The sequence below is a fragment of the Gadus chalcogrammus genome, chromosome 7 (genome assembly GCF_026213295.1).
Source record: "Gadus chalcogrammus isolate NIFS_2021 chromosome 7, NIFS_Gcha_1.0, whole genome shotgun sequence".
In the NCBI taxonomy this organism is placed as follows: domain Eukaryota; kingdom Metazoa; phylum Chordata; class Actinopteri; order Gadiformes; family Gadidae; genus Gadus; species Gadus chalcogrammus.
The window spans coordinates 22,368,861-22,382,244 of NC_079418.1; the positions used below are offsets into that span (position 1 = coordinate 22,368,861).

General features: G+C 41.1%; 1 protein-coding gene across 4 annotated transcripts in view; it reads right to left on the reverse strand.

Moving 5' to 3' along the window:
• Positions 1–13,384, reverse strand: part of ntm (neurotrimin) — a 336,788-nt gene that overhangs the window by 20,475 nt on the left and 302,929 nt on the right. For 3 of the 4 annotated variants that reach the window (XM_056593493.1, XM_056593492.1, XM_056593491.1), the window contains one exon: positions 4,162–4,287. In XM_056593493.1, the coding sequence (XP_056449468.1) occupies positions 4,162–4,287 (126 nt within the window). Of the gene's footprint in view, positions 1–4,161; positions 4,288–11,005; positions 11,479–13,384 lie in introns of those variants that run through there. The other variant, XM_056593494.1, reaches the window with a different exon arrangement.

Consider the following 13,384-nt stretch of genomic DNA (forward strand, 5'->3'; position numbering starts at 1 on the left):
CGACCACAGCCCGCTTCAACAGCTGCAATACCAGGCTTGGCCGCTGAGCACTGGTGGTTTGCGGAAGTATGCACTGTTCCTGGGGTCTTGGGATACATAGACATCTTACATCCATTATGTGTGCTTTCCATGACACATCTAGGGGGACACGCCCACCTGTGATGTCATGAGGGGCAGATTTCCAAAACGGCTTGTAACGGCTAATCACACCACACCTGGTGGCATGTCATGGGACCTTTAATTTATCTATCATTATATGTATACTAAAGTACTATAACAACATAGTGCGATGGCACAATTATTCAAATAGGTCCCAAATTCTAACCTGGCTGCTCTTCTTCATGCTATATAATTCCAATATACGAGCACTCACAACTTTTGAGAGGTTGACAAAGTAATCCCGCTAACCTTGAATGCATCGTTCTTCATCAATGTGCTTAAAATGTCTTCATCAATGTGCTTATTTTTAACAACTTCAATAAATAAACTCAGAGTACATAAAAAAAAAACAATGACACTTAAACACCCATCGCCCTTGAAAGTCACAGTCACACATCCACAATGAAAACTGTAGTTTCCCCTTCAAACTCTTCAAGGATTGTCATTTCTTTCGACGATGTTTGGAAAATAAAGTGAAAATATTAAAATATTGGTTCCATTCAATAATACGATTCTGAATACATGAAGAAAGTATAAATAAATCATCAAGGGCTTTTTTTGTTCTTCAATGGCCATATCCAAATACCCTTCAAGTGACAGGGTTAGAATGCTGTAGCTCACAGTATTCGTTTTCTGAAGCTAAAGAAAGAAACGCATCGAGTCTTGTGACGGTGAGATGATTTACACGGCGTTTACTCGAGTGCTTTCGCAGCGGAGCCTATTTTAACTTTAATTTATTTACTGATAAAGCTAACCTGGTTTCAATCCAGTGGTACCCTTATCATGCTCTCCTCCCTGCTCGACAACTGAGAAGGTTGTTCTCCTACAAAGGATGACTCCTTAACGTCTCTCGCCGGTAATGCACTTTAAATCGACGCCGCTCGCAAACCTGCACAGACAATCATACACCTGCAATGCTTCAACTGCCTGATCGAAAAAAAAAGAAAAAGCGAACGCCATAAAGCAGGAATGATGTTAGTCCACCCGCTTATTACAGTCAGAAATCAAATTATTTTCATATAAAGCCCTGGCGTCTGCCGAAAGCATTTCAGCAGTCCTCGCAAGTGGAAGAATTCCTCCCATCAGTGTGCTGCTGTACCCGGTGTCTGGCTGCTCGATTGGACATGCTAGGGCACTGTGGCTGCTGCTCCGCATGGGTCGTTGCCCAAGGACATAGGCAGTAAACAATACAATAAGTAAAGTCAGTTTGGTGCTATATAAATAAAGTTGCCTTGCCTTGCCTTACTGAATCACCATCTCGTAATGCCATTGAGTTGCCAGCCAATCATCTTCATGTCAATTCTAACACAGATGCATAATGGTAAATGCTGATACACGTCAACATTGTATTGTGTTGTGTGAATCTATTGAGTATATTCAACATCCTATTCGGTTTTTCACCCAACTAATTTTTCTAACCACTAATCCCTTTTGTGAATAGTTAACCGACAATCTTTAATGTCCCATTGCAGGTTAACCTAACATTGGATCATCTATCTTCGCTCCAAAATTCAACCCTTATACAGAATAGCAGATGCTTTGGCGAAGGGTTTCAGGGAGGACATCAGCATTACATTCGGTAAACAACAAAGCAAACAGGGTATATAGAACCCTCTATTTGATAGGAGCCAGATGTTGGAGTCGCTACATAGCAAGCAACATTATGCTTCTAATTTGAAATCAAACAAAAGTAATCGGATGGACCCATTTCTTATTAAGTCAACCATGAGCCTCTCCATATGTACCTCCTGCCGTTTTAGGGCTGAGTCAGCTCCACTGAGGAGAGCAGTGGAAACCGGCTACTCCAGCTCACAGACTGCTATGCTGTCCGTCCATAGAGGCCGTTTCCTTTTCAGCATAGTGTGCAATAGAAAGAGACAAGAAGCACACATGCCCACCTCTTGGGTACGTGTCAAGGAATCACTCGGAGCTCAGCCTTGATTGTCTTGTTTGTATGTCTGCAGGCATTATAGGTGGGCTGAATAGTTGCAGTTTGTTTGTGATTCTCCGCTGTATTCTGCCTGTCTTCTGGAGGCAACGCTTTCAGAATGGAATCCAAGTCCTTGAGGCACAACTAAAAAAAAACTAAATTGAAAAGAAGAACTCAGAAATGTATCTATTATTCTGACTATTGTAAATACCTTTAGGTCAAATACTGTCCCACAGTACACAGATTGCGGGAGCAGAGACTGTCATCCTGAGTCTTGCATTATTCCCCTGTATTCTCAAATATTGTATTATATGATGCTTCAAATGAAGGTTACCCTGATTCTTAACAGAAGAATAAGATAGAGTTATGGAAGATACATATAATGGTATAGAAGAGTTATATAAAGCAACCACGTCCCATTTTAAGGTAACATTTATAGATCGGCGTTGTTCTGTTCATGTCATTGTAACTGATAATATCAAAGCACTGGTTCCAGATCAAAGAGACTAACCCCAGCCGTTACCAATCCGCAGGGTGGCGAAAGTTCCTTACAAGTCACGGTCCGCGTGCACACAGAGATGATTTAATGATCGCTGTGACTGCTCCCAGTCTGTTCACAATCTGTGCGGTGTCATTATTCTCGTATGAGTTTAGGTAGTGAAGCACGCTCACATATTTCTTCCCTGGCAGCAGAGCAGAGGTATGAGATTATTTTAGCAATTGCCATGAACATGCTCTTTAATCTACATTAACCATGGTTCGGGTTCCACCAAGCAGAGAATTTGGAATATAATACAATTTAATATGATTATATATTATACATGCAGCGGAGCCGCTGGTCTCTGCAGCCTCCTGTGGCCCATCATGGCTGCCCTTTAGTCAGCTATCCTGCATAGAGAACTCCCTGGTGTCAGTCCACTACTTATCGTCCCTGACTGGCTTACCTCTTGTCTCGAGGAAACATGCATAAACCAGTCTAAACCTCTCTCTCTCTCTCTCTCCCTCTCTCATCTTCCTGGGGGGCGGGCAGGGCAGCCATTGCTACCCCCTCTCTCCTTGTTCTCCTTAAAAGACAGGTCTGTCACACCGCTGTCATATTTACATTTCAATCCCCAGATACATGTCACGAGACAAAGGCGCGGGGAATAAAAGAGACTAAAGCGTGAGGCGGCCCCCTTCGCCTTCAAATGTGACTCTGTGCACAATGCCGGCGTACCGACTGATTAAAGGGAAGCGGGGACACCTTCGGGATGTGAAAATAGAACGCACATTAGGCTTCTACGTGCTTGTGCGTAGGAGATAAGAGCAACGTGCCAAACGCTGTTGAGTCATGTACAATGCCAGCGAGTCGCCAGCGGGCCCCGGTGCACAATAGCCCCGCCGCTAACCTCCGCGCTCCTGCCATTCATTCTGAGCGTCAACAACATTAACGACCCGTCTAGTTACCCGGTGGAATTAGTTTGGTTACAATGTGGTTAGTTTGGCGTCCTTTGTTCCGTTACGGCGTAATGGTGATTGGGAAACAGGTAATTACACGCGAAAGGTTGAGTGGATAATTCAGCGGGTCTCATTCGATGTTATAGACGGCTCGCTCGACAGCACGAGAGAGAGAGGGGCAAAGTAGCGACATTTGAGGGAGAGGACTAGAGGGACGAATGAATACCAGCTGGACTAATCCCCCTCTGGTGTAAATAGTGCTCTAATTGAACCTCTTCGCTTTTAATTCTCTGTCGATACCAAGCTAAAGTGTCATCCCTGAGTCACCTGCAAGCTGTTGCACTCTATTTTTGTGTCACGAAGTGAGAACTTTACAGGATCTCTAGCCTACACTATACATATATGGTGTGGTTCATTGCCATGTGATATCTATGTTGGAAGAACAAGTATATGGGAATGAAGACGCAGCACCGCCGGTACGGGCTGGGAGTTTTACTTCTCGTCCTCTAGATCAGACGTGAATTAATGAATGCAGCTTCAAATAAGGGAATTTGATATGAGAGGAGGGGATGAGAACACAACAGGTCAAAGGCAGACGTGGCAGTGAGTGATGGGGTTCGGGGCGCATAGATTACCTGAAGGAGAGATTAGTTTCCAGCTTATTGAGGGCTCCGGTTTCCCGCTGGCTTGGCACATCAGGGTGACATTGGAGCCTTCGTTTACCACAAGGTCTCTGGACAGGTTGATGATCTTTGGCGGTACTGTGAGAGAAGAGTGGGGGAGAAAGAGAAGGGAAATATAGTTTTTTAGTTAGTTTTTTGTGGAGAACATTCGAAATGCTGTTGGTTTCATTCGTTGTTGAGCAGTGAGGATAGAAAAGCAAAGTATCATTGGATTTGGTCCTGATTACCGTTTGGCTCAAGAAAAATATGAAATGTTACCAAGTGTGACTTTGCTGCTGCCATGCCATTAATACACTCACACAGGGATACCTGACCGAGTGCCAACACTGGTTTGATCATGAGTCATGAACTCATCCAATATGTGGCCAGAAAATCCGGACCCCCTTGGAAAATGGAGATCGTCTTGGCTTTTGTTGAGTGAAGATAATTTATTACAAGCAGTAAAATAAAAATAAAAAAGATTCAGTCCTCTTGCCATTTATAAATCTATATATATATATATATATATATATATATATATATATATATATATATTTATATTAATAATCTACTCAGTATTAATAAAGCACCGATATCAATATCTCAAGATAAAGAAATGCATGAAAAAGGCAGTAGATAGTTATTAGTTGTGAGTTACTAAAGGGACAAAGAAACATCGATTTCCTCGCCCACTCTTCCCTGACCTCAGCGGCGGCTGCGTATCTGTGTGAGTGACTGATGTGTGTTTGAGATTACATTCCAATATGTTTCTGTGTATAGCCCTGTTGGATCCTTATCCATTGATCACACCGTGTCCCCGTACCAGGTGAACACACAGCGGCAGCTCCATGTCGGCCCACTGGCCTTCATTGGAGCGCACACACTCACAACCACACAAAGGACACCTGCGACCCCACAATTCATTCAAATATCACCGGTGTGTGACTGAAGAGTGGGCTATGTCACTCTGCAGGCCTGCCCTCTGTAATGCCAGGAAACCCTTTAACGATGGCTAATTGGGTGCAGGTGCAACATGTTAAGTGGTCTGGCTACCCGTGGTGCTCTATCTCCCCCTTGCCTCTCAGGACGAGTCTAGATCCTCCATCCGCTCACCCACTGCCATGGTGTGGAAATCCTTCTCAAATCTGCAGTTCGAAGGTCGCCCTCCTACACTGTCGAATGTTAATTAATAAATGAATGAAGATGATGTTAAGGATTCTATCCTCCACAAGCATCTGCTTGGTCTACTGTGTAGTAGGGCCGCAAATGTGTATCAGAGGAAACGAGAACTTGTGAGGGAATTCATAAATGACAAAAATAGTGAAATCGAAAATGATTTGTCATTTTCCGACATCTTACAAATCCATTATCTACGACTATTATTATTATTTATTTGAACAAAGTTTGGAGCATGATTTATCATTAAAAAGCAAAAACATTTGCGGTTGCAAAGTAATACATTGTTTTTCAGAGGCTGTGTAAAATACTTTCACGGAGATCACAACGCGTTATAATAATGATCCCCCTGCCAGGAACATCCCAACATTAAATTGAAACATACAGTATAGCATAATAGCACTGCCGGGGTGGTGTATTAAAAAAAGCTCACATCTCAATAGCAGTTTTTGACGCCTTTATTTTGAAGTTCAAGTGAGAAAGATATTGATGAATACTTAAAACATGCAGAATGTGCAGGGAGCTCTGAAGCTGTTTATCATTGAAATACTATCCCATTGGTTTAGATTCAATGTTAATTAGCTAACTATTTAATGATTTCTGTAAATGTATTATTCTTGTTGCGCCATGTAGGCTACACTGTAGGAACTGTAGCCAAAATGTAAGCGTATGATTTTCTGCATTTGTGATTTGTGCGGCTGCAATGAAGAATTGAGAAGGAGTAAGTGTTTGTTTGAGAAGGAGTAAGAATTGAGAAGGAGTAAGTGTTTGTTTGAGAGGAAAAAGTTTGCAACTTCTAAAGCATTTTGCTCTGTGACCTCGAATGTACTGATATATGTGGGTGACTTTCTATTTTTATTTCTACAACTAGAAATTCCAGTGTCACATATGCTATGTTATTTTACCCCAATGATGCCATTATATAGTGCTACCGAGCAAAAAAGGTGTTTTTGAGATATTGTTTGGACAATATATCTAGACAACAAGTGAATTACGCAGTAATCTGCCCAGCCCTCAGAAATAGACTAACACACTATAAATCACTCAGAGGACTGTGTATTTGATTATAATTTTGTGGCATTTCTCCTCATCCCTATCGTGTCTGTTTATACATTTCAGGTCAACATTCAGTTTAATCATTAGCATATTTGTCACTGTAGGGGCAAGGATTTTGGTTTTGAAGGAGAAAACATCGCAGCATATTCACCACTGTGGAAATTGCACGGCCATAAGTTAATTAACCATGGTGTCGCAGGTACTCTTGAGGATCGAGAGGGGTTTTCTGGGAGGGTAGCAACAGTTCGGTCCCAAGGTCCCTAGATTTAGATGTTTTGAGTTGCCATGTTCCTGTGCCCATATTATGTTTTTAACTTGTTATTTTTCATATTTGGTGTAATAATTTGCAAAGATAGAAAATACCACAAAGCAAATATAAGCTGTGTATAAAACCTGTACCAAAACATGTTTTACCAAGATAAATATGTGATGTTATTTATATCACTTTTTATTTAATATTCAAAAAATATTCTAATAAAATATCAATAAATAAGTGTCTGCTTTTCTTTCTCTATTCATATCTGATGAATAAAGACTGAGTTCCATGCCATGTTTCCAGACAACTCTTACTTTTCATTTGGGATTTTGGGTGGCCTTCCTGATAATACCATTCTTTGATAGACAGAGTGTATTTATTTCATTACAATGGTGCAAAAAAAGGGGGCACAGCACTTATCAACCCAGTCATTCTCTGACATATCTCCAAAAATGAATTCATTCATTCAGATAGAGATTGAGCAGCAAAATCCTGCAGATAAATTGTTCTCAGGATCTGCTTTAACAGTAAGGATCACAAAGGGGTAATGACTACAGGGGATTCAAAAATGAAATGTATATTTTCTATATTCCCAATTCCTACTCTATGAGCAAACATGGCCGTTTTTGTCATATTTTGAAGTTATAGTAGACATCTGACCAGGTGTTTAACCTAAATCAGCCAAACTAAATAAACGATGTAATGTGGCTAGCTTGTCACACCGACCTTGAAAGAGTTCTGTGTACTCTTTCACATTAAAAGGCCCTATTTTCTTCAGAGAAGAGGACTCTATCCCCATGCATATGTATGTGCTCTTTTGCTTTGAAACGCCCTTCATTGTTTTGTACTCGTCCTAGTTATGATGATAAACAAAATACTAAATCACTTAATCCTTCCTTGAACCCCAGCAAAGACGCCAGGTTCTGTCCCCGGAAAGTCCCTCAAGCCCAACCCTCGACGCAAATTCCCCCCCCCCCAACTACACTTGAGGAACAGCAGTGAGTGTCTCGGTAATCTAGACCTCTTACACACTACTTCAACAGCCAAGGGTCCATTTACTGCAAGCAACACGGCTGTAAACAAACTGAAGTATGTGCATCTATCCATTAGCCGTAGTGGTGGGGTTATCATATCAGCAACCACTGCTTTCCTCTTTGTATACTTTAACACAACAGAGTACATTAGGCCTTTGTTAACGACCAAAAGGTTCCGCCCTCTTGTAAACCAGATGACGCAAATAACTGTTATGCCATCAACAGATTTCTCTACACCAAGAAATTGTTAAAAAGGCCCCAACAACAAATACCAACCCTTCTCCACGTTTCAGTTTGCATATGGCAGCTTCCAAACTACTCACAAATCAAAATTTGGATGAGATCTAGAGTGAACCATTTACTTTAGGAGCATATTGGTTGAAATTCTCTTTGCATTCCGACAGCAATCATAAATCAAATACTCTGACAAAAAGAAGAAAAACAAGTCGTAGCTGTTGCAGGCTTGTAATAAGCCAGTCCGATCATTTAATTCAGGGTCTGATCAATTCATTCATTCCTAATGAAATGATTGGATGGCTTCTCCGTCTGTCTATGTACCTACCCAGTTACTAGGGCTGTTTGGTTTGACCGTTTCTATTGGGGGACGAGAGATTAAATTCTATCAATAGATATTTCCCTTTATCGTTTGTATAGCTATTTTACTTCACGGCAGTATTTTAGGTCATTCTGACCCGGCTTCACGTTCACTACATGGGCTTGTCGAATACAAAAACAAACATGGAGGAACGTGAAACAGAACAAAAGGGCAACAGTCCGAGACAGGACAAGAGTAAAAAGGTGTGATCTACATACAAGGGAAGTGATGAAAAGAAAAGACCATCTCCAACGAGTTTGAAAGAGTCTTTAGTGTGCGTATATGTGAAGCTTGTTGATTTTGATGATGGAGTCGGAGAGAGGGTTGGGCTTCTCGGTTTAAACGCTACGGTGCATGTGGATGTTTGGAGCTCTGTCTGAGCAGCGGATTATTTTGATGCCCGTGTCCGAGGTAGGGTTAAGCTCAGTATAACCCCACGGTGTGTGTACACCATCGCTCATTATAACGCTCATACACAAAGTATTAAAAATGTATCATAAAGTCGGCGTGGCTTGTAACATATCCCCCTCCTTCCTAGAAGGCTCAGCCATAAAAATACATATTTGAATCGTATGTGATGTTTGTATTCCATCTGAAACACTGGGTTCACTGACACTATGCCAACGCACCTGTGGACGAGCCGAGATATACGGTACTTATTTTGTTTACTGGCTGCAGTACTGGACATTTCTGAACACTAGTGATGTTTACTTTTTAAATTCATAAACTTACTTTGTTTGTTGGCAGTACTCTTGGCAGAGGGTTCTTTACTTTATTGAGTCCTTCAAATGTTGAATATCCAATTTGTTTTTCTTTTTCTCATTTCTGACTGCTCAACGTCATTTCAAAAGAAAAGGAGAAAAGAGAATGTGGCTCTCGTTTGTGGTTAGTTGGCAGGATTATCAAAAAATGAGGCATGGTGTTTTTCTTGGTAAGACAATTACCTCATACAATTAAAAGACAACTTGCTATTGTGATATGATATCAGTATAGAGATATGAAATGACCCATAAAATGATCCAAGATTTTGTCCATATCGCACACCCCTGCTGGCTACCTGCGTGCAGTCTTCCCATGCACTCATTGCACATGTCAGGTCTTCTGAAAGATTGTGCAGACCTATTCTTAAAGCCAGGTAGCAGGTCAGGTGTTTTAGGGGAGGGGCTGTGGAGGGAGGCTGGAAGGGAGGACTTCTTCGGTTGGATACTTTTGAAATATAGCTTACTCTGGCTGTTTCTTCTCAAAAATGCCTACCCTAGCTTTAACATCAAAAGTCTGATGGCAGTCAAGCTCAAATCGGGAGAACAGGGCGTTTTTGAATTTATTTTGCTTCACATTTGTTTCATCCACTCATGTTGCTGGAGGCTGGGATCTGTAATTACGCAATTGACAATCGCAAACTCGGCCCGCAGGAATGAACTTTAAAAACGTGTCTGTAAAGGTATCAAATCAGCACTGTGGACTGTAGACTGGCCTATGCAGAAATACAATTATTAAAATCCCCTTCGGTTAGCTTCCTCGACTCGAGTGAGTACGCCTTTCTTCTATAGAATATCTCGTCACCAAACCGGAATCAAGTCGTAACTCAACCGCTGAGAGGGTTTGATTTCGGTCTCAGGCCCCCATGCCATCTCCCCCCCAGAAGTTTGTCTATAACATAGCAGGACTGCTGGATTCCAGCTTCCGAAACACACTAGCCGAGCTCTGTAGTTCAGTTACAGTGGAAGCTGGTAAATAATCCTAATTGATAGAAGCTACAGCAGGGGGCGGTGAGGGCATAATTTAAACATGTCCATCCATTAACTTTGAATGAGCAATTTAAATAAGAATGGGCTGAGCAATTACCCTTCAACGGCATCTCACAATTGCCTAAAGACATTTTGTGGGCTTACGATTATGCCAACTATTAATCAAGGTGAGGGCAGGCTTTAACAACACCCGGGGAAATGCATACATTAATTTAGACTCCAACAGCGACACAAGTAGTTCAGCAGGTGCAAGGAATTGAAGCCACACACCTATCTGTGCTAATATGTTTCCTTTTAGGCCTTTTTTTTATAAAAATAATGAATTGTTAAGCAGAGAAAACATATTGTTTCTGGGTTGGTCCCATTATTTGGGATCTTCATTGAGTATAAACCAAACACAATTAGCTGTTGTATGGAAGGTACGTAATGAAATATTAATTATATTTGTTGTGTGATTATTTTGCTGAAACATCTTAAATTGCCTAGAGACGTGGTTGGGAAGATGCGAAAGAAAGATGAAAGAGATTTTGTTGCTGTGATTACATTTGTATGATACTCACTCAGCTGTGCACTGTTCTCTCTTGAAGCGTGATGAAATGTGTGTATATTTAACAAAGAAATTTATAACATACTGTCTTTATATATACCGTATTGGTCTGAATATAAGACGACCCTGATTATAAGACGACCCCCGTTTTTCAACACAAACATTTCGAAAAAAAGATTTGCAGACCACATTTGCTGAACAAAGAACTTTTCTTAATAACAATATTAAAAACACAGTGAATTAAACACTTGTTATATTAATGACAATAATAATAATGCCAGTAAAGGCCACGGCACTTTCAAGGCAAAATATGTACAGTATGATTAAAAAATGAATATCAAGCAACATTGTGAATATTTTTAAATAACAGAGAAAATACAGGCCACATATTTAACCAAACTTAACTAAAATTCACCAAATTTCTCCTCCGATGTGACGTCTCTCTATCCCTCACACACGTCCTCTGCCCCGCTGTGTTCGCTCTCGCTGTCATCGCTCCCCAGCTGCTCCGCTTCCAGCGGCTCCTCCCAAAGCGCGTTTTCTCTGACGTAATCAAACGACCACTTTGAGGACCACGGTAGGATTTGCGCTGACTGTTGGCATCTTTGAGACGTTGTTTTGGTGCTCGCCATCTTCTTACGTTACACTCCGTGACCCCGAACTTCTTGGCAGCTTGGCAGTTGTTACTTGACTCTGCCTTATTGACGACCATTATTTAAAAATTGGCATCATAGGTCCTCCACTGTTGTTGATTGACCTGACCCACTTTTGAGCCACTTGTCTCTAAATGCCTGTCTTTAAACACCGGTAACGGTCTGGTTTTTAAGGACGCTGGACTACTTCTTCCCGGTGTTGTGTTGAGATCTGTTTCCCCGTCGAGTTGTGTTTCCCCTAGTCCCCGCCCCCGTCCGAAATTACCCGAAGAGCGAAGGAAGCGCGCGTACACAAAAAGCTCGCCCACTTTGGAGAGAGCTAAGGTTCAAAACTGACTTTTTTTTAGCGAGTTTTATCTGAAGATGTTGTATTGTAGATTTCTATCAATAAGAAATATTATTTTTGTGAGAGACTTTTCATTTTGAATGTTATGGACTTTTGGAAGGAAGTGTGCTCATTCATAATACTGTCAGATACTGTTCCCCCTCTGTTCCATAGGAAAGGAGGCTCACACATCTTTCAAATTCATACTGCTGACTTATTTCCCCACAACAGATAAGTGCTGTGAATAATACTATTAGCTTGGAATAATACTGTCAGGATGCGTTCCCCCTGTTCTAAATGGTCAAATTGAATGATAACAGCCTGAAAATCACAGCACTTATCTGTTGTGGGGAAAGAAGTTAGCAGTGTGAATTTGAAAGATGTGTGAGCCTCCTTTCCTATGGAACAGAGGTGGAACAGTATCTGACAGTATTATGAATGAGCACACTTCCTTCCAAAAGTCCATAACATTCAAAATGAAAAGTCTCTCACAAAAATAATATTTTTTATTGATAGAAATCTACAATACAACATCTTCAGATAAAAAAAGTGCCTCTGTGGTACGAGCACAGCAGCTCGTGGGCGAGCTTTTTGTGTACGCGCGCTTCCTTCGCTCGTCGGGTAATTTCGGACGGGGGCGGGGACTAGGGAAACACATCTCGACGGGGAAACAGATCTCGACACAACACCGGAACCAATTCCTGGCGCCACATGCGGCCGCGAATGTGTATTGACATTTAAATGGAGAGGCGAAGAAGAGAAACTGCGCTCTGAATACTAGACCCCGAATATAAGACGACCCGACTTTTTCGGACCTATTTCGAGGGGAAAAAAGGCTGTGTTATATTCGGACCAATACGGTAATCAAGAAGAAAGGGCAGGAGAAACCATGAACAACACACATTCGACAACAAACAGAACCCATTTTGTCTACTGTAGGGACAAAACTAGCAAAGAATAATATTCAGATAATTGATTAAGACAAAGACTTTGATCATGACTATTTAATAAGACGTGTAGCTCATTTGGTATGGTAAATGTATGGAAAGAATATGCAGTACCAAGTAGATGCATTTTCCACCCTTAACAGAAACGGTTGTTTTTAAAACAAAAAAAATAAAGAATTGCAGACTCCAACAAGCAGCAGTCTAAACCTTGACATCAAAATGATGTCTATCAAATAAGGCTTGTGCAAATTACACCATAGCTAATCAGCTTTGTTGAAAGCCCGCCTCAATGAGTCTAGTTTTAATTGGGCATAAAAAAGGTTGTTAACTCCTTCCAATGACTACCCGGTTGTCTGTTGGAATTCCAAGATTGCGAAAACCATGAGAATGATGTATTTTTTACGGTTCTGTTGGCGCTAAAAATGTCTAGTTCGTCAGAGGTTTGGATCAAGCAAAAAGTAGAAAGCAAGAAACTATGGAGTGGAATCATGTATCCAAACCACAGATAGCAGGGTGGGACAAATGGGAGACATCAATGTGCCCATTGACTCCGACTGCCTTATTTACAGATTCCTTACAGAACTGTCATGTATACCAATGCTGTGTATTGTGGCTGCTGTAGTTTCTCTTTGAAGGATTGAAATTTCTAAACCAAATGGCTTAAGGAATTAAGCGTTTGCCTGCTTGCGTGCGTGTCTGTGTGTAAACAACTGAACATATAATGAATACATTTCTTATGGAAAAAAATTCAATTCTAATAATGAAAACAGTTGCCCTTTAATCTAGAAGGTGGCAAAGAGCACTACCTGTAACATTGTTCTTATTTGTATTCTAAACACTTAAGCCCAAAGCACAAAGT